The sequence below is a fragment of the Cololabis saira genome, chromosome 14, assembly GCF_033807715.1.
Source record: "Cololabis saira isolate AMF1-May2022 chromosome 14, fColSai1.1, whole genome shotgun sequence".
Lineage (NCBI taxonomy): Eukaryota > Metazoa > Chordata > Actinopteri > Beloniformes > Belonidae > Cololabis > Cololabis saira.
The window spans coordinates 11,821,017-11,839,220 of record NC_084600.1 but is presented as its reverse complement, the minus strand read 5'-3'; the positions used below and the strand labels follow the sequence as shown (position 1 = coordinate 11,839,220).

Genomic DNA, 18,204 nt, shown 5'->3' with positions numbered 1-18,204 from the left:
AACAAATTCATGGCTGTTAAACCGTTAAACAGTTCAAATGTCAGTTTCTTTGATTGAGACCTTGACTGTACACCTCCTGAAAAGCTGGAGCCCTCAAATGTTCCCTCACTTTAGACCTGAAAACCAGAAGGAGCCATAATCTTGTTTTTAACTCACAAGCATGTTGTCTTGTTGTAAAATCACAGTTTCTGATCAATCTGGATCTACACGGATGTAGGAAATGAACCAAAACCAAAAATCTATGTCTCAAAAGGAAAATCGTGTCTGGTGACTCTTCAGCTTCAATCAGACCTTGAAAAATAATAACTTTTCTTTTTCTTTCACATAATACACAATTAGTTTTAAAAGCAGCACAAGGGGACGTTTCAGCATTTTTAGATCAACAGATGCCCTTTATGGAGGTTATGTCGCTTATACAACAATGTCTAAGATTCACTCTTGTTCACTCCCATTGCTCTCTTCTGTCTCTTTAGCCGTTTCTACCATGATGTGGACTGCAAAGCTATACACAGACCTGCACACGGGTCCACAGCTACCTTTGGTAGTCTTTGCTGACCGCAGGGGCCAGACACCCAGAGAGCCAGCATCTATTCTTAAATATATGCAAATGTTCCTTAAAATAAATAATGAAAATTACATTTTTAACATGAAAGAAAAACCAACTCGTCTGCTGCTTGTAGTTTAAATGGTTTAAGGTTCAACTGTACATTTCTATCTTCTGGGGGTTTCCACTCCATCTCCCAGTGTCCTTCAGCAGACGCAGCCTTCAAGCTGCAACTATTTCTGGATTTACGGAGTCAAAACGTTTGAGATTTGACTGAAACCACAATGAGAAGTGACTAAATTGTTATACGGTACTCAAGAATTGTAGTTCAGTAAAATGTAAATATTCTTAAGTATTTCCCTTTCTTTATACTTCTCCGACACAACATTTCGTGCAAAACAAAACAGACTTTTTAGTATTTTCTATATTTTCTAATTTGATTATTGCATCTACTAGTTATTTTACAAATACTTAGACTGGCTCTCATCAGAGTGAACTAGTTAAGTATGTTTAAAGTGGTTAATTCAACATGCTGCTGGGGAAAAATCCTACTTAGAGACTGTTGCGTCAAGCAGCAACCTTATCTTACAAGGATATTTTTACTGCAGAACGAATACTTAAGTATGAATTTTGTACATACATTTTAAGAATTCAAAACAGGATTTGCTTTTAATAAGGTGTTTTTACCGCTGTTGTTTTGGTGTGTTTGCCTTTTGCTTGAAGTCTCTTCAAAATAGTTAGTGCATCTTGTATTAAAGCACAACCTGGTAACTTGAATAAAAGTCGTTCCCTAATATTAATTGTCCGTCTCAGAATAGATTAGATTAGATTATCCTTTATTTCTCCCTCAATGGGGAAACTCACTTTGTGCAGCAGCAGTACACTTATCATAATAATAACCATCAAGTCAACTTTCATGTTTTCTCCTTTGTCCATCCACTGCAGACAAATGCACTGATGCAAAGGCGAGAGAAAGCTTGCACTCTATGACTTCTCAAACAGATTATAGTGAAAAAGGGTTGGATATGTTTCTAGAGAGGCGCATACACTTGACGGCCCGCTCAGAGGTGAGGTGCCAGCAGCATGTTTGCTTTCTTGATCTATGGCGCATGTCGCAAATCCAACATGGTTGCTTTGACGCCAGGCAACAATGTAGTCATCAGTGATGAAGAAAGTCAGTGACTTTTCCAAATTTTTCATTTCAAGCTGTGCTTTAACCAGCAAAAAACTCCTGGTCATTTTTTGGGGGGTACATTTATCTTTATCTTTATCTACATTTATCTTGTCATTGATTAATGACTCCACAAATACTGATTTGACAGTGACATGGATTGATAATCTGACAGACTGTTTTAACGTTATGCTTCCAACCAACACATGTTTTCCCTTCAATTTAAGAGATATGCTCCTGCACTGCCACTTAAGGAAAAATAACAAAACCATTGTTATGTTCCTCTCTGACCATAAAGCCTGCAGTTTTTGAACCACTGTTTAGCTGCATTGGTTCATCTCCCTTCCTGAAGGTTGAGTTTGTTTCTCATCGTCTTTCTCATAGTTACCAAGTTCTGCTTAATGACCTTTTTCCCCCTTGGCAACAGTAGGGGGAAAAGGGAACTACTTTTGCCAAGGGGGAAATTTCTGAATACTGTTTCCAGAATACTGTTTCCAGTTTTGCTGCAGATTTGTGATCAAATTTGAATCAAAAAGCGCCATAACCGATCAATCAAAGAGTGTGCCCCATATCATGTGAAACCTCTGGCAGTGATACACTCTGACTGTACAGCAAATACTCTGTATTCTGACTTAAGTGATTACCTGCAGATGATTTACATTTATCTCAAAGCACATAAATTACTTAAACAAACAAAACAAAACAACCGACCAGGACCAAAGCAAATCATTAGTTAAAAGCTCATATCTCTGTCTCATTTACAGGACTGTCTCAGAAAATTAGAATATTGTGATTTTCTGTAATGCAATTACAAAAACAAGAATGTCATACATTCTGGATTCATTACAAATGAACTGAAATATTGCAAGCCTTTTATTATTTTAATATTGCTGATCATGGCTTACAGCTTAAGAAAACTCAAATATCCTATCTCAAAAAATAAGAATATTCTTGGAATCTTAATCTTAATCTTAAACTGTAAACCATAATCAGCAATATTAAAATAATAAAAGGCTTGCAATATTTCAGTTGATTTGTAATGAATCCAGAATGTATGACATTTTTTGTTTTTTTTAAATTGCATTACAGAAAAAAAAATCACAATATTCTAATTTTCTGAGTCAGTCCTGTATATCAGAACCACCTCTTCCTGTTTTAAGACTTACATTTTTACTTCATATTTCAAGAACTGTGTGAATCACAAATAATTAAATTCAACTGTTTGACATCCTGTTGACTTTTCAACTTCGACACTAAGATTTTTCATACATTTTCATATGCATCTATTTACATGTTGAGACTTATTCTCAGAGCCAGAAAGTGTCTTTGCAGTCACTCGATCTGCCTGTGGCTCCTGCTGTCAAATATCATGGATCTTCTCTGGGGCTGGTAGAAGCAACTGGTTGATGTTTCCAGTCTCTGTCCACTTTTTGGAATAGTCATTTTATTTTGAAGAGCTATCCCCTCAGGCGTCCTAAAATTCTCTCCCAGCTCTTTAGAAAAGACATTCACTGCCGATGTCTCATTCAGGCTTTTCATGGATGAGAGGTGCTTCCCGTCCTCCCCTGACGGTGGGTAGTCCATGATGGGGAAAGGCGGGCTGAGCAGAATGAGACTCTGAGGTCTCTGTCGGCTCCTAAAGGACGGTCTCTGCAACACGTTCCCTCTGTTGGGCCTGGGAACATCCACAAACACTTCCAGACTCGGGGTTTGTCTCCTGGTGATGACCGGCAGTTCTGGAGGGGATGAAGTTTTCACAGATTCCGCCGATTTCTCAGCACTTTGGTGTTTTTGTTGTTTTACACCAGGCTTTTTATTCTCCAGCTCCTCTTTTAGATCTGAAATCTTGGAAGAAAGAGGTGCAGCGTTGCATGTCTCCACACTCACTTTAGGACACTCCTTCTCTTGCTTCTTCACCGTGTTGGAATTGTTCTCCTGTCTGGACTGCGGTATCTGGCTGTACTGCACCTTGGGTGGGATGACGGGCACGGCTTTAGCCTGGCATGTTTTGATCATGAACGCGGTCCGCACCGATGAGACGCTGACCGGGGCAGAGTTTCGACGGAGAGGCGCCTGCCGGTCATTTAGAAAGAGCTCCAACTCCGAGTGTCCTTTGCTTACAGTTCCGTATGACTCCCCCAATCCTCTCTGACATGAAGAAAACTCTGATGACTTACGGTGTTGTTGATTAGAAATATCTCTTATGCATCGATGGCCCAGGTCTAAGTTCAGAGAATAGGGCCTGTGTTTAGATTGATAATTCCCCTCTCGTTTCTCAGACGGAGCTGCCTCATTAGGAACTGGTCTGTTAGACCTCTGAGATGACACTGTATTCTTCTGTTTTGTTGTGTTGCACTTTACTGTTTGTTGCTGTGTTATGTTATTGTTGTTTGAACTAATTTGCGTTGGCAGTGATGGAAAAATGGTCGTTTTAGGATCTGGGTTAGCACTGGTACTTTGAGAAAGGTTTCCTGAGAAGTCCTCAGTGCTCTTGCTGAGGGATCGGTTGTTACCGTTGGCCGAAGGAGAAACCTCTGAGCTGAGATTTTCTCCATTTGAATGGAAGGGTGACAGGTGACTGAAAAACTCCTCCACATCCGGTGAGTGGAGAGGACTGGTAACCCACTGGTTGGTGGAGTTCAGATCTTCCCAGGACTCCACCAATTCCAGTTCCTCCAAGTTCCCCCCACATCCCTCTTCATCATCTTGGTGTGAAAGCTCTAGGGTGTAACGTTTCTCTTCTACACACACCGAAAGCCTCTGGCTGGGTTCCATCACCGCAATTACACCCCTCTTCGCTCCATCGTGGCAGCTTTCCATCTCCTCTTGAGGAATTCCATGTTTCTGAGATTTTCTGACTGTACTGTCTGTGCCTGAGAAGCTTGTGACCTGAGGAGCATCCTCTATTGTTAAATGATTTATAGCATGATCCAAACTGGTTTCCTTCACAGAAAGTTGGATCTGCTTGCTGTGAGTTCGGTCGTCTTTGCTTACAGGAGGGATTTTTAGCTGCAGGGGCTTTTGTTTCCCAGCCAGCTTGTCAGCAGGCTGGGCGTTTTGAGTGATTGCACTGTCAGAGTTATTGCGAGGATGAAACAGAAGGTCTGACTCTGAGGGTTGCTTCTTCTTGGAACCAGATCCAACGACAAACACGTGCTCGTTCAGAGAAGTATTTGATGAATTCTCCCTGCACAGCAAAGACAGTGAGGGCGAACTGCGACTTCGCTTTGATTTGACATCCATTGATAACGTTGTGTTCCCACAAGTGCTCGGTGAGGTGAAAACTGGTTTAAAAGTCTCATCCACCAGGTCAATTTCTGGCTCAGTTATCTTTAACTCTTGGAGATCGGACCACACTGCTTTCCCAGTAACAGATTTATCATCCTGGGAAATAAGGAAAAGTTGAATATAAACAGCAAGATTAATGAACACATAATGATTCTCTTGTTAGCCAAGCATGTCTGTGTAAAATATCTTCAGTGACCAATGTGCGACTACACTAAAACCCAAAACTGTAAGCAAATGCTTATCTCTGATTTTAAAGTCGTATTAGCCATATTCAGAATCAGAGGTGGGTAATAATGAGTTACAATTACTCCGTTACATTTACTTGAGTAAGTTTTGGGAAATGTTGTACTTTTAGGAGTAGTTTTGGATCACTATACTTTTTACTTTTACTTGAGTAGATTTGTGAAGAAGAAACTGTTACTCTTACTCCGCTACATTAGGCTACGTTGAGCTGTTACTTTTCTTTTATCCCTTTTATCCACGTACGCGTCAATCTCATGTCATCACTGGGTGATTCTTTGGGAAAAATGTTTGTTTTTGCATGTTTTGTCACATTTACACAGACTCAAACACACACAGAGTTTCTATGAGTTCATGTTTGTTCTAGTTCTGGTTAAAAAAAGAAAAGTACAAAGGCTTGAAATTTTGTGCTACTTGTGCTTAATTAATTTTTTTATTCTGTTATTTTATTATTTATTAAAGTACTTGAATTTACTTTAAGCTTATTTTAATTTAAGCTATTTTTTATTAATTTTAATTTATTTTATTGATTTAATTTGCCTGAAGATGATTATTTTGTCATTTATTCTGTTTGAATGGTTGTGTTAAAAAAATAAATCAGAGTTACTCAACAGTTACTCAGTACTTGAGTAGTTTTTTCACCAAGTACTTTTTTACTTTTACTCAAGTAATTATTTGGATGACTACTTTTTACTTCTACTTGAGTCATATTATTCTGAAGTAACAGTACTTTTACTTGAGTACAATTTTTGGCTACTCTACCCAGCTCTGTTCAGAATACACTGCAGCTATGGATCACAGTTTTGGATCACAGTTATTTAGCTATTTGACAGGGATCAATGATCAGCTTGCAGCTACAAGAAACCAAATTCTGATTCGTTTGAGTTTCATAAAGTTCAAGAGTTTTGGATACTTAAAATACATTTCTTTAAAAAAAAACAACAGTATTAGTAAGTGACTCACCAGTTGTGTATCTGCAGGCTGTTGGTGCACGTCTTCTCCAGAAGATGGCAGTACTTGGTCTTCTCTCATATGTGTGTGGGACTGTGCTTCCAGTTCACAAAGACTCCTCTCTGTTTGGCTGTCCTGCATCACTTCTTTGGTTGAATCTGAATAAAACAAATTATGTTTCTCATTACATCCAATTTAAAATGTTAAAAGAGCTTAAAGGAAGTTGCCCTCACCTTGTGGTGACCTTCTAGAGGTCAGCGCCTCTGGGGTTGTCTTTTCTGTTCCTTCCTGCTTCTTAGGTTCCAGTTTGGGGAAAGTGTTGCTCTTCCCACTGTTGCTGCTCTGCTCTGAGGGCTCTTTGCAGGGTTTCAGAGAACCCGCTTTGTCCTTGCTGTGCACCCTGCATGGCGTGCTGTTGGAGCTGATAACGGCTGACACACGAAGAGGCACAGACACGGCAAAAGGCTCAGATATGTTGACGGCTCTGCGCTGATGCCTTGGTGAGGACTCCAGTGGGAAGAAGCTCCCTGGAAACGAGGGTCGTGAAGAGCTGCTCTGAGAGGAGCCGGAGTACAACATCCTCCGGTTCTTTGGAGACGTGGGCTTGCAGCTGCTGAGGTCGTCGCCTTTGAAGACCTTAAGTTGCTCTGGCAGGGCTTTTTGAGGGGCTGCCGAGGCTCCTGCAGAGGCTCCCGGTGAGTCCTTTTGGTTCATGCCAGGGCTCCAGCCGCCTCTGGCCCCACCAGTCTTCTTCCCTTTAAACTCCCAGCTTTGGTCGTGCTCACTCAGGTCATAGAGAGAGTCAGATCCCAGTGTTCTGGATTTTACATCCTGTATGAAAATACCGCTGGATCCATCAGCTGGACTATTGCTTCCTCCTCTGTCATCATCTGAGCAATAAAAATGACATTAGTAAAAAATAAAGGCAGGATTTGGGATTTTGCATTCATAAACATTCTTATCCCAACTACAGCAGCATTTCTGGCAAAGATGTCACTTGTATTTTGCAAAATGATAGCATCCTACTTTATATATTCCATGCAAATTAATAAGTAATGGATTTAAACCAACCTGCCGGTAAAGAGCACAACGACTCCATGCTCCTGGACGGACGAAGGGCTGCTTTTTCTGCAGAACAAACAGGTGTTAATAAATTATAGCAGGACAATAAATCTCTAATTTCAAAGTATTTCTTGAATTCAGTTAAATTTAGACACAGTCAACATGTGAAACCAGGCTGAATGGTCAGAGTGGAGCAAAGCTCAGCTAAAGAAGTGAATATGTTGCAACCAAAGAAAGGTGGGCATGTGCCAACTCGACACCGGGCTCAGTAATTGACCTCATTTGCCCATTTTTGGATTGAACTGGGCTGGGTCAGCCCAGCCACAGGTCCAAAAGATGTGTTTTAAAACCACTCCACAGAAACCTGTGGGTGATGTTACAGAAGGCCATGCCATGGTGTGGATTTGCAAGTGTATATAGTGGGAGACGGCATGTCTCTCACTATGGAAACTTGCAAATCCACACCATGGTCACCGAATCAATAGCTGCTTGCTTGGAACATCTGCTTAGGTAGCCATGAAAGGAAGATCACTATCTGTTATGTGGCACTGCCTTCAATGGCAGTGCCACATAAGTGCCAAAAGAGCTAGACTTGTAACATGTTATGGAAAATACCATGTAGGTATATTTCCTCTTTATCCTTCCTCTCTTTCTTTTCTACCGTGACCATCACACAATAATGTTGAAAGAGCATGTCATGATCAAACTTGACTATCTTAAACTTTTATACTTTGTGATGTTTCCAGGTATCCCTGTCATTGCCCACGTGAGCGTTGAAGTCCCCCAGTAGAACAATGATAGCATCCTACTTTATATAGTAGTGTAGAGTAGTGGAGGGTCCAACCCCCTTTCAAGGAGCTGGGTTCCAGAGCCCAAGCTTTATGTGGAGGTGAGTCCGACTATCTCTAGCCGGTATCTCTCAACCTCCTGCACAAGCTCTGGCTCCTTCCCCCCCAGCGAGGTGACATCCCATGTCCCTACTGCGAGGGTTTTGGTCCAGGGGTTGGACACGACTGCTACCCAGACCACATGGCACCAGCCTATCATGGTCCTTCCTGTGGGTGGTGGGCCTACGGGAAGGCGGGCCTCCCCGGGAAAGTCTACGCCAGGGTACTGGAGAGGAGAATACGGCCGATAGTTGAACCTCAGATTCAGGAGGAACAATGCAGTTTTCGTCCTGGTCGTGGAACACTGGACCAGCTCTATACCCTCCGCAGGGTGCTCGAGGGTTCATGGGAATTTGCCCTACCAGTCGACATGTGCTTTGTGGATCTGTAGAAGGCATTTGACCGTGTCCCTCGTACCATTCTGTGGGAGATTGACAGACGGATCGGTGCAGCGTCCGCAGTTATGCGGTTGGTGTACCGGACAGTCGTGGTGAAGAAAGAGCTGAGTCGAAAGGAGAAGCTCTCGATTTACTGGTCAGTCTACGCTCCCACACCGACCGAAAGGATAAGATCGCAGATACAAGCGGCCGAGATGAGTTTCCTCCGCAGGGTGGCTGGACGCTCCCTTAGAGATAGGGTGAGGAGTTCGGTCACCCGGGAGGAGCTCGGAGTTGAGCCGCTGCTCCTTCACATTGAGAGGAGTCAGCTGAGGTGGCTTGGGCATCTGTACCGGATCCTCCTGGATCCTCCCTAGGGAGGTGTTCCAGGCATGTCCCTCCTCCCTAGGGAGGTGTTCCAGGCATGTCCCTCCTCCCTAGGGAGGTGTTCCAGGCATGTCCCTCCTCCCTAGGGAGGTGTTCCAGGCATGTCCCTCCTCCCTAGGGAGGTGTTCCAGGCATGTCCCACCAGGAGGAGACCCCGGGGAAGACCCAGGACACGCTGTAGAGACTATGTCTCTCGGCTGGCCTGGGAACGTCTCGGACTCCCCTCGGAAGAGCTGGAGGAAGTGTCCAGGCTGAGGGAAGTCTGGGCATCTCTGTTGAGGCTGCTGCCCCCACGACCCGGTTCCGGATAAGCGGGGGAAAATAGAAGGATGGATGGATTTTGTGATGTTCTTCTGAATGGCTGATAAACCTACCCATAATACCCTGTCCTCTTATGAACACACTGCCGTTGCGGCTCAGTTTTCCCTTTGAGTCCTTTCCAAGGTTGAAAATAGACTTCCACCTTTTTGATTTCCCAGAAAACTTTCTCCTAACAGACAAAGAGAGATTATCAAGCATAAGGTTATTTTTACAAAGACACAATTAGGGTTGAACAAACATCATACGCAAATACTTGAAAGGCTCTTTTTTATGCTGTTTTGAAGATCTAATCATATTGACTCAGATGACTCAACTACAGCCTTACTTCTCTGATATGTCAATCACAGTGTGATAGAGTGTGGCAGTGCTGGTATCAGGCAGACTGTTCTCACGCTGACGTTCCTTATGCACAGGATGATTTGGACTTAAAGAGCGGGCCTGAGCTTCTTCCAGACTCATCAGCTTCATTGGTCCGCCCTGCCCACTGATGGGAAGTGTTGCATACTTCTCCCCACATGCCAGACTTGGTCCTGCAGAGGTATAACCTATAAGTTGTTAGTTTTTGCACGAGTAAATAAGCAGACACTTTAGTCCAGTAAAACATTTTGTTTTCACTCTTGAATGCTGCACCTTCTATTGGCTTTATTTCCAGAGAATCCCCACTGAAGATCTGGTCTGTGTGGTTTAGAATAAACTCAACCACCGACTGTTGTTTCCGCACCTCCTGGAAAGCCATGTCTCCATTACCAGCTGGACCCTCAATGTCCTTCGATCTAAGCAAACAGAAAAAAAAAACCTGTAACTAACAAATATTTTTCAAAACCAGAGAATTCAAATACTTTGAAGCAATAAAGTACCAACAAAGTTTCCTCTATGTGTGAGACGAGCCTCAGTGAGACTAAACCCACCTTAACAAGTTTGGAGCCCACACCAGGGCCAGATTACGAGTATGCATGTTTGTCTCAATGCTTAAAGTGGCAAGGTGGGCCAAGTGCTTGGTTAGGTACTCCAGAGTCCTGAGAACGGCAGATAAAATGTCACTGTAGCACATCTTACACTAATATAGGTCAGTTCTTGAGGCCCACTTCTGTCTGAGCTGCTGAGAGTGAAAAGGGTCAGAGGTTTACCTTAAATGAGGGGTTGGCAGTTCTTTGATAGCCTTCTGGATGTGCAAAAGCCTCTCAAGATCCCCATGAACAGAGATAGCTTCCTGAATGTCAAACAAACAAAACAAACAACATTTACATCTCAGATCCAATTGTTTTTTGTTGATTATATGCTTAATATGCTTATTTTTTGACATGGGATTATTTTTTTCCTCTTGTTCCTAATTAAGTTCTTTAAGTCCTCTTGTTCCAGAAAACTTACAATACATGTTTACTTTCAGTTCAAATAATGAAGATAGTCTTAGAAAATTAAATTTTAAACATCTATTTGCCCGAACAACTTTAAAGCAGATGAGCGTTTCTATTGTTGGAATTAAGTTATGGAATTCATAACATTATGATTTAAAGGGCTGTATAAACATATTTCAAAAGAAATTTAAAGAGAAAAAAATAGCAATGCATGGATGAAATAGTCAAAATGTATAATATATGCGTCTGGAGACAGACAATCTATCTTTGATTTTTTTGTTTTTCTTTCCTTGTGATATTAACTAAGTAATTGTGCAGACCATCTGTTATTATTGTTCAATTTTGTTTTGAGGGAGGGGCAGGTATAATAAGATTTTCTTCTTCCTGCTCCTTTCTGGTTATGGAATATGCTTTTGATTGTGTTGTCATTTTACTTGTTTGTTTTTTTTGTTTGCATATTTCCATGATCGGAATAAATAAAAATGAAATTAAATGAAATTAATGAGGAAGATCATAATGATGAAGTCAGGGGAGATTAATCTTAGTGCAGGACTTCAGAATTGTCCTAAAGTTTCTTACTTACCCTCCAACTCAGTTACCCCTGTTAATGCACGTAAACAGACTCATGTAATCAAACTAACATGATGTGCTGTGTGGATCGTGTGTGAGATCATAGTTGTAGTAGTTAAACTTGTGCAGTCCAGAGTCATGTTAGAGTACAATAACTAACTTCATAATGTCACATTATGTCACAATATGTGTGACTGTGACAGGATTATTAAAATGACGGTCTCCGTAAGTACAGGACTGTCTCAGAAAATTAGAATATTGTGATAAAGTTCTTTATTTTCTGTAATGCAATTAAAAAAACTAAAATGTCATACATTCTGGATTCATTACAAATCAACTGAAATATTGCAAGCCTTTTATTATTTTAATATTGCTGATTATGGCTTACAATTTAAGATTAAGATTCCCAGAATATTCAACTTTTTTGAGATAGGATATTTGAGTTTTCTTAAGCTGTAAGCCATGATCAGCAATATTAAAATAATAAAAGGCTTGCAATATTTCAGTTGATTTGTAATGAATCCAGAATGTATGACATTTTTGTTTTTGTAATTGCATTACAGAAAATCACAATATTCTAATTCTCTGAGACAGTCCTAAACCATCGAAAAACTAAAGGAAGACTCTTTAGTGTCTTTCGATAAAGGACGTATAAAGTTCCTCTTTCTGTTGTATTTTTATGACTACGCAGATTAAAAGGAATGTTTTTCCAAAAATACAAGAGAGTCCTGGAGTTTTCAGGAAGGAGTGGCTGGATGCCAAGGTATGCAAATGGCCCAACAAGGTACAGAGAACCACCCACAGAAAGCATGAACCAGGTCTCACAGTTTGGTGTATTTTTACGTCTGCTCGCTTGCCGTCTGTTTCACCCAGAAAGAGCAGCTTTAAAGGCTCTTTTTTTGTAGCAAATATTGGGATCACGCAAACCCAATTTTGCTCACACAGGTTATCAGTTAAATTTCAAAATTATTTTATAATCTGATTACCGTTTGTTTTTTCCTCTTGTACAAAGCTTAAACACTCATAAGATTCAAAGGCAGAAGAAAGAAAATGCTTGATATTCAAATTAGACTCCTCAGTTACGTGTTGCATTAGAACAAAATGTTATTTGCCAGAACATCTGGCTGCAGTTTATCCCACAAGACAAAGCACACAAACACAAATGATTTAAAAATGGAGAATAGAATCAAGCACTCTGTGCCTTAAAAGAGTGCAGAGTTACAATAGCTTTGCTTTTACACTTGTGATGCAAACATACCTTCTGTAATTCGTGGTAAAATTAGAGTTTTGATGTACTTATGTGGGACTATATGTTTTTTTTTCTTACAGCTCAGTGAACAAGGGTAAAAACCAAATGAAAGGAAAAAAGAAAAAGTGACCATGTGAAGTAAACTAACTGCAATTTGTAAAGCATGAATGGCAAACGTCACGTAGGACTTTTCTCCTCTTCCTGAAGGCTCCAGGCGTTATTGATCATACTCACAGTGAATTTGCTGTACAGCTCGTATGTGAGCAGAGGATTGGGTAGCTCCCTGAAGTACAGCTTACATAAGGAACCCACACAGTGGATGTCCTGGAGGTACACTTCCTTTGTAAGGTCAGGGCACGCCTCAGAGCTGAATTCCTGCCTACACACAAACACACAAACACACTCAACTGAATGCTCAGATTGTTCAGCACCTTGGCTAACTTGCGCTGCAGCCTGAGGCTTCTTGAACTGAAGAAAAATGAGCACCCAGTGGACTAATGCATGTAAAAGGTGTCAAACAAGCAAAATACAGATCTTTTGAAAGCACCACGCACTTGCCTGGTATTGTTTGCATGATCTGCTTCTCACAGAATTTACTCCAGTAATTACATGGTCAGCATCCATTTGCACAGAACAGCATAGATTTTTTTTCTACATCTCAAAGCTGATGTAAAGCATAATCTACAAGAGATTTTACTGTTGACAGTTTACAGAAAGGAGTTTTTGTGCAAAAACAATTAAAGCTGCAAGCAGCGATGAACGGGCCCTCGCGCGTGCAATTTTCACCAATAAAAGGTCAAGGACTCAAAAACGAGTCCAATGACACCACCCATAACTCTTTATGTCAAACCATTCAAAAGTTATGGCAGAAAATTGGGACTATCAAATATTGACCAATCAGAAGAAGGGGCAGGGCTAATTCATGCCAATGAAGGTGAAGTCCTCAAAACCGAGTCCGATGACACCACCCACAAGTCTTTATGTCAAACCATTCAAAAGTTATGGCAGAAAAAATTAACTATCAAATATGGAACAATCAGATTAAGGGGGCGCGCGCTTTTTGGCGTCTATCGTCGCCAGGGTAGCGCTTTTGACTGAGAAAAGTAATGCCCATCGTCGCAGGATCAAGGCGCACATTTTGATGTATAACACACCTGGGTGCACGTTACGGTTCGACCGAAGAAACAGCTGAAGAAATGGCATAAATTGCGCCAAAATTACACGATTAATTCAAAATGGCCGACTTCCTGTTCGATTTCGGCCATGGCGCCAAGAGACTTTTCTTTAAGTTGCGACATGATACAGGTGTGTACCGATTTTCGTGCATGTACGTCAAACCGTATTGTGGGGCTTGAGGCACAAAGTTTTCTAGGGGGCGCTTTAAATATCACATTTTTCACCAGGCCTGGCTTGCGTGCAAAATTTGGTGACTTTTGGGGCACGTTTAGGGGGGCAAAAAGGCCCTCATTTTGTCGGAAAAAGAAAAAAAAGAAGAACGAGAACAATTCCTACAGATACAATAGGGCCTTCGCACTGTCAGTGCTCGGGCCCTAATAAATAAATAAAATAAATAAACATGTCATGAATACCTGAGACGTTGGATGTTTGAGGTGACCCCCGACAATCTGTAGATCCCGTCAACAACGCCATGCTTCTCAATAAACTCTGCACACTTCTTCAGGACCTGAGGAACTTTATTAAAAGACATGGTGTTAATCAACATTAGAGAAACTTGAACACCTTTATTTTCTCCCTCCTTGACTCATTTGCACACATACTAATATGATCAGGGCAACTAAACAGCTGGAAATGTAACACTTGAACAGTCGCGCTGCACTTATGATTGACGTCATGGTATGTGTCTCGCTCCACTATGGCTGTTTTCTACTCCTCAGGGCCAGTGATTGTAGGTGGACTTGGACAGGAAGTTAAAAATGGTTTGTTTGTTTCAGAGGAAAGTTGACACACCCAGTCCTTGTAGCTGGTATTACTTACGACATTTCCTCTAATAGAAATTGCTTTTGTAATGTTACCACTGACCCACACTGCTTTCTTAGTAAGAGCACATCACCTTCAGTAAACAATTGTGTGGCTCAACTAATATTATTTATTTATTCTTACAGATTTAGCTGTGTGTTCTTTTTTTCAATTGCCTGATAAATCACACGTTATTATTCAGGACCACAGCTTCCACTTAACTGATACTGACAACAACGACTGTGTTTAAATTGACAAAGTGCTTGATGGAATAATGATCTGCCGTCTGTGGCACACGATGATGAGGGCCAACGTTAAACTGGATGACGTTTCATCAGACTCCCAGGGAGCTGGGATTCATGCACTAGAGCATGTTTATTCATGAATAGATGAGTTTCGTCTGGGTTTACACAAGACAGTTGATATTTTTTGTGGAATAGATACGACAGTAGCCAACGGACAATAACTTGTGCAATAACATAAGATGTGCAATATCTGCCAGTCTACCTCACACACACTCTACCTGCTTTTTTCTTTTCTCTAAATCTACTGTATATACTGCTCATATTTCTGTAATTATACATATTTTATATATATTTTTTATTTTTACTTTTTAGTCTCTTTTTATCCCTCCCCTGCATGTGTGTGCTAAGTGTACTGCTGCCAACAAAGTAAGTTTCCCCACTGAGGGAGAAAATAAAGGATTATCTTATCTTATATGATCCTGTGTGTGACACATATTAGAAAACATAAAATAAATACTTAAAGACTTCATTGATAGAAACATTTGTTGATTTTTCTTGTTTCAATTTAGCATCATCTCATGGACGAAGACTCTAACTTCCATGAAATGAATGTGGGAATATTTCTGACAACTGCTTACTCCTCCATCCTTGCCACAGAAGGCAACAAACTACTCTTTAAATCCTCATCTTTTTCGACTTGTATAATTGGATTTCTAATTACATGCCTGTGGTCGTGGAGGATGAACAACTCTAGAGTCGTCATTTATAGACTTTATTGCGTTTTCGTTTTTGTACAAAGGAACAATTTATAGCACACTGGCCACCAAATAAAGTTTGATTTTTGAGAGATTTTTTAAGATATTCATTAGAGGAATATTTTTTTTTTAATGACAAAGAGAAACCATATTGCTTCGGGGTTAATGAAAAATGTACTATTCATGGAAACAAAGGCGGAACATCATAATAACATATATATATATATATATATATATATATATATATATATATATATATATATATATATATATACACACACACACACACACACACACACACACACATATATATATTTTTTTATTTTTTATTTTTTTTTCTGTCATCATTCACGGTACCAGCTGCACCAGTCTACCTAATAAAGTGGTGAGTGCATATGGAGTAACATCTCTGTGGACTTCAGTAAAGGGGACATACTTTCCCATTTTCAGCTCCATGTTTTTTTTTCTTTTCTTTTCTTTCTTTTCTTTTTCTATAGTTGGCAGGCTTCGCAGAAATCTGTTTCTTGGTGTCAAACTTCTAACAGCCTATTGTTAACTTACTCAAACCAACTTCTCAAATCCATCTTTACATGTTAACCAGAAAACATGGGATAGCAGATGACACAAACATCCACAAAAACAGAGGTTTCTCTTGTTGGTACATTTCTTACAAACAGAATGGTGAACTTAATTTGTATAGAAGCTACATGAATACTATTCTCGAATTTCAAAAATGTTGTAATGTTATTGTACTGCAGCCAAGCGACCATGCAGCATCCTGCACCACTGCTAAGTTGTGTGCATGACAACATTAAATACCTGTAATATTATTCATATAGACTGTTTTGCTCTGGTTTTCCTGTAGACTGTAGTTCAACCATGTGAACGTGCTGTTCTGGAGCGGATGACCAAATAAAGAAATGTCTGATGAAGTGACAGCAGCTTGGCACAACACTAGAAAAACACAGGTGCCTGGTCCTCTGAAGCCCCACGCTTTGGATGAATGTGATTTACTTTTACAATACGTTTTACAAATGTTTACTTTCTAATTAGACAGTAACATTAAGAATGACATAAAGAAAAGTAGGAATAAATAAAGGAAAGACATTTTTGATGGTTATTTAAATTCTTAACTAATCTTTGTATTGTTCTTTCGTTGACCAAGTCTTACAGATCCAACTAGTTTTCAATTAAAATTTAAGACCAACCAATTAGCTCAATATTTTTCTGTTCCTTCCATGACACCGGCCTGTGACGCGTGCACACCTCCTCCCTCGCTTCCTGCACTAATGCCCCGCCTCGGGTTGAGCTCAGTCTAGGAGGTCTTCTTTAAACTTACCCAGAATGGCAGCTATTCATAAACCTCTGCACGTGTGGACTCTGTTCACCTTTGTGTTATTAATCCGTTTTTAAAAACCTTTTAAACATGTCTTTTAAACTCTGATCATAGCTGTAATAAAGCATGAAATGGTTAAACTGAAGGAACCCTCCACCCCCCTCACCACCCCCACCACCGAAAGTATAGAAACGTTACATCTAAGTTTGGCCATGTGATATTTTTTGATGTGTTTCTATACATTTACTTTTTTTTTCTTGATTTATTTAGGTTTTATGCTCTAGGCGTACCGGCTGGTCTTCTGTGAAGACACAAAACCCATTCAAAGAACTATATTCGCTTTGAGAAGATTTACACAAAATAATGTTAGAGCCACACCCAAAGTCTATTTAATGTAGCCAATGAGTGAATGAATGGGATTCTGACAGCAGACATATGACGCCTTTAAACAAAGGATGTTTGTTATGTTAGGAAAATTACGTTTCTGTCTTTCTTTGAATAAATGACGTATGTGTAGTTAGTTGAAACAGCCTTAATTACTGAGGAAAAGACAGCTCAACCTTCCTTCTGCGGGTTAGCCTATGTCCAAGTCATCACTGACTGAAATAGTGGTTCATTTGTCAACCGGCGTTTCTTAAGAAATATAAGAGTTCACGAGAAAAAAAGGAACCAAAAAAAGTAAAGTAAAGAAAACAAAGTTACCATCTTGCCCTGAACTCTGGAGATGTTCTATCAGGTCACAGCCGAATGCATTTTCACTTCCTTTCTTTTTGGACTTCTGCTTAGTTCCTTTATTCTTCATGTGGCTCCAGTTAGTTCTCCAGACGATTCAGACAAAACGTTCTTTGAAAGCGCAGCGACTGATCCATAAGATCTTGAGAAAAGGTTGAGATGTTAGGTCAAAAAGCAGCCACAGTGAAATCCCAGAAAGCAGCTCCCAAATGTCTGTATCCGCTCCCAAACCACACAGCTGGAGGCTGGAGGCAGAAGTGACGTCACTCTTGAGACTTCAAGTCTTTTAACTTCTTTTTACTTGAATAGATAACCAAAGAAAAGACATGGTATGGATGTCCGTTTGCTGGGACGTGGCAGTCCGCTGCTTTATCTCTGGTGGATTTGCAGAAACAGCATTAGAATCGGTCGGTTTCCTGTTGTTTTTTTACCCCCAGCCAGTCTCTCCGCTCCTTTTTATCTCCTCCTCTTTTCCTTCATTCCACACAGTCTCCCCTTTTCAGTGGCTGCTCTGTAACTGAGACACATGTATGAAGAGAGGCACGTCCCCTCATAAACCATACATTTAGTTTGCAATCAGAATGATTTAAAACCTTTAAAATGTTCTGTGTGCTCCGAGGGAATGGTAGCAGTTGTAATTTTTTTAAATTTGAGAGTATATAAGAGGGAGGGAGGTGAAGTCAGGGGAGGAGGAGGAAAACAGCTGACCTCTGTTTCTTCCCCAGTTTAGGAATTACTGACTTTTTTTAATTCTTTT

The 18,204-nt window shown here is 40.4% G+C and overlaps 1 protein-coding gene across 2 annotated transcripts; it reads right to left on the bottom strand.

The window, feature by feature from the left end:
• Window positions 1–2,818: 2,818 nt before the first annotated feature.
• arhgap31 (Rho GTPase activating protein 31) lies at window positions 2,819–17,850 on the bottom strand. 2 transcript variants are annotated; one of them, XM_061740837.1, is made up of 12 exons: window positions 17,418–17,850; window positions 13,992–14,094; window positions 12,637–12,781; window positions 10,356–10,438; window positions 10,137–10,244; window positions 9,859–10,001; window positions 9,554–9,773; window positions 9,282–9,397; window positions 7,266–7,322; window positions 6,428–7,084; window positions 6,207–6,352; window positions 2,819–5,099 (listed from the first exon to the last, which is right to left on the bottom strand). In XM_061740837.1, the coding sequence occupies exons 1-12, from the start codon at window positions 17,515–17,517 to the stop codon at window positions 3,048–3,050; spliced, it is 3,930 nt and encodes a 1,309-aa protein (XP_061596821.1). In that variant the 5' UTR covers window positions 17,518–17,850; the 3' UTR covers window positions 2,819–3,047. The 2 variants fall into 2 exon arrangements, with proteins under 2 accessions (XP_061596821.1, XP_061596822.1); XM_061740838.1 differs by having other exon boundaries at window positions 9,554–9,758.
• Window positions 17,851–18,204: the final 354 nt, after the last annotated feature.

Bases quoted from the DNA above. Each gene is read 5' to 3' on its own strand.
- arhgap31 (XM_061740837.1), bottom strand. From the start codon at position 17,517: ATGAAGAATAAAGGAACTAAGCAGAAGTCCAAAAAGAAAGGAAGTGAA. The intron at 10,245-10,355 runs GTAAACCTCTGA...TGCCGTTCTCAG, and splicing joins CTGCCAACCCCTCATTTAAG to GACTCTGGAGTACCTAACCA. The intron at 5,100-6,206 runs GTGAGTCACTTA...CTTATTTCCCAG, and splicing joins AGCCTGCAGATACACAACTG to GATGATAAATCTGTTACTGG.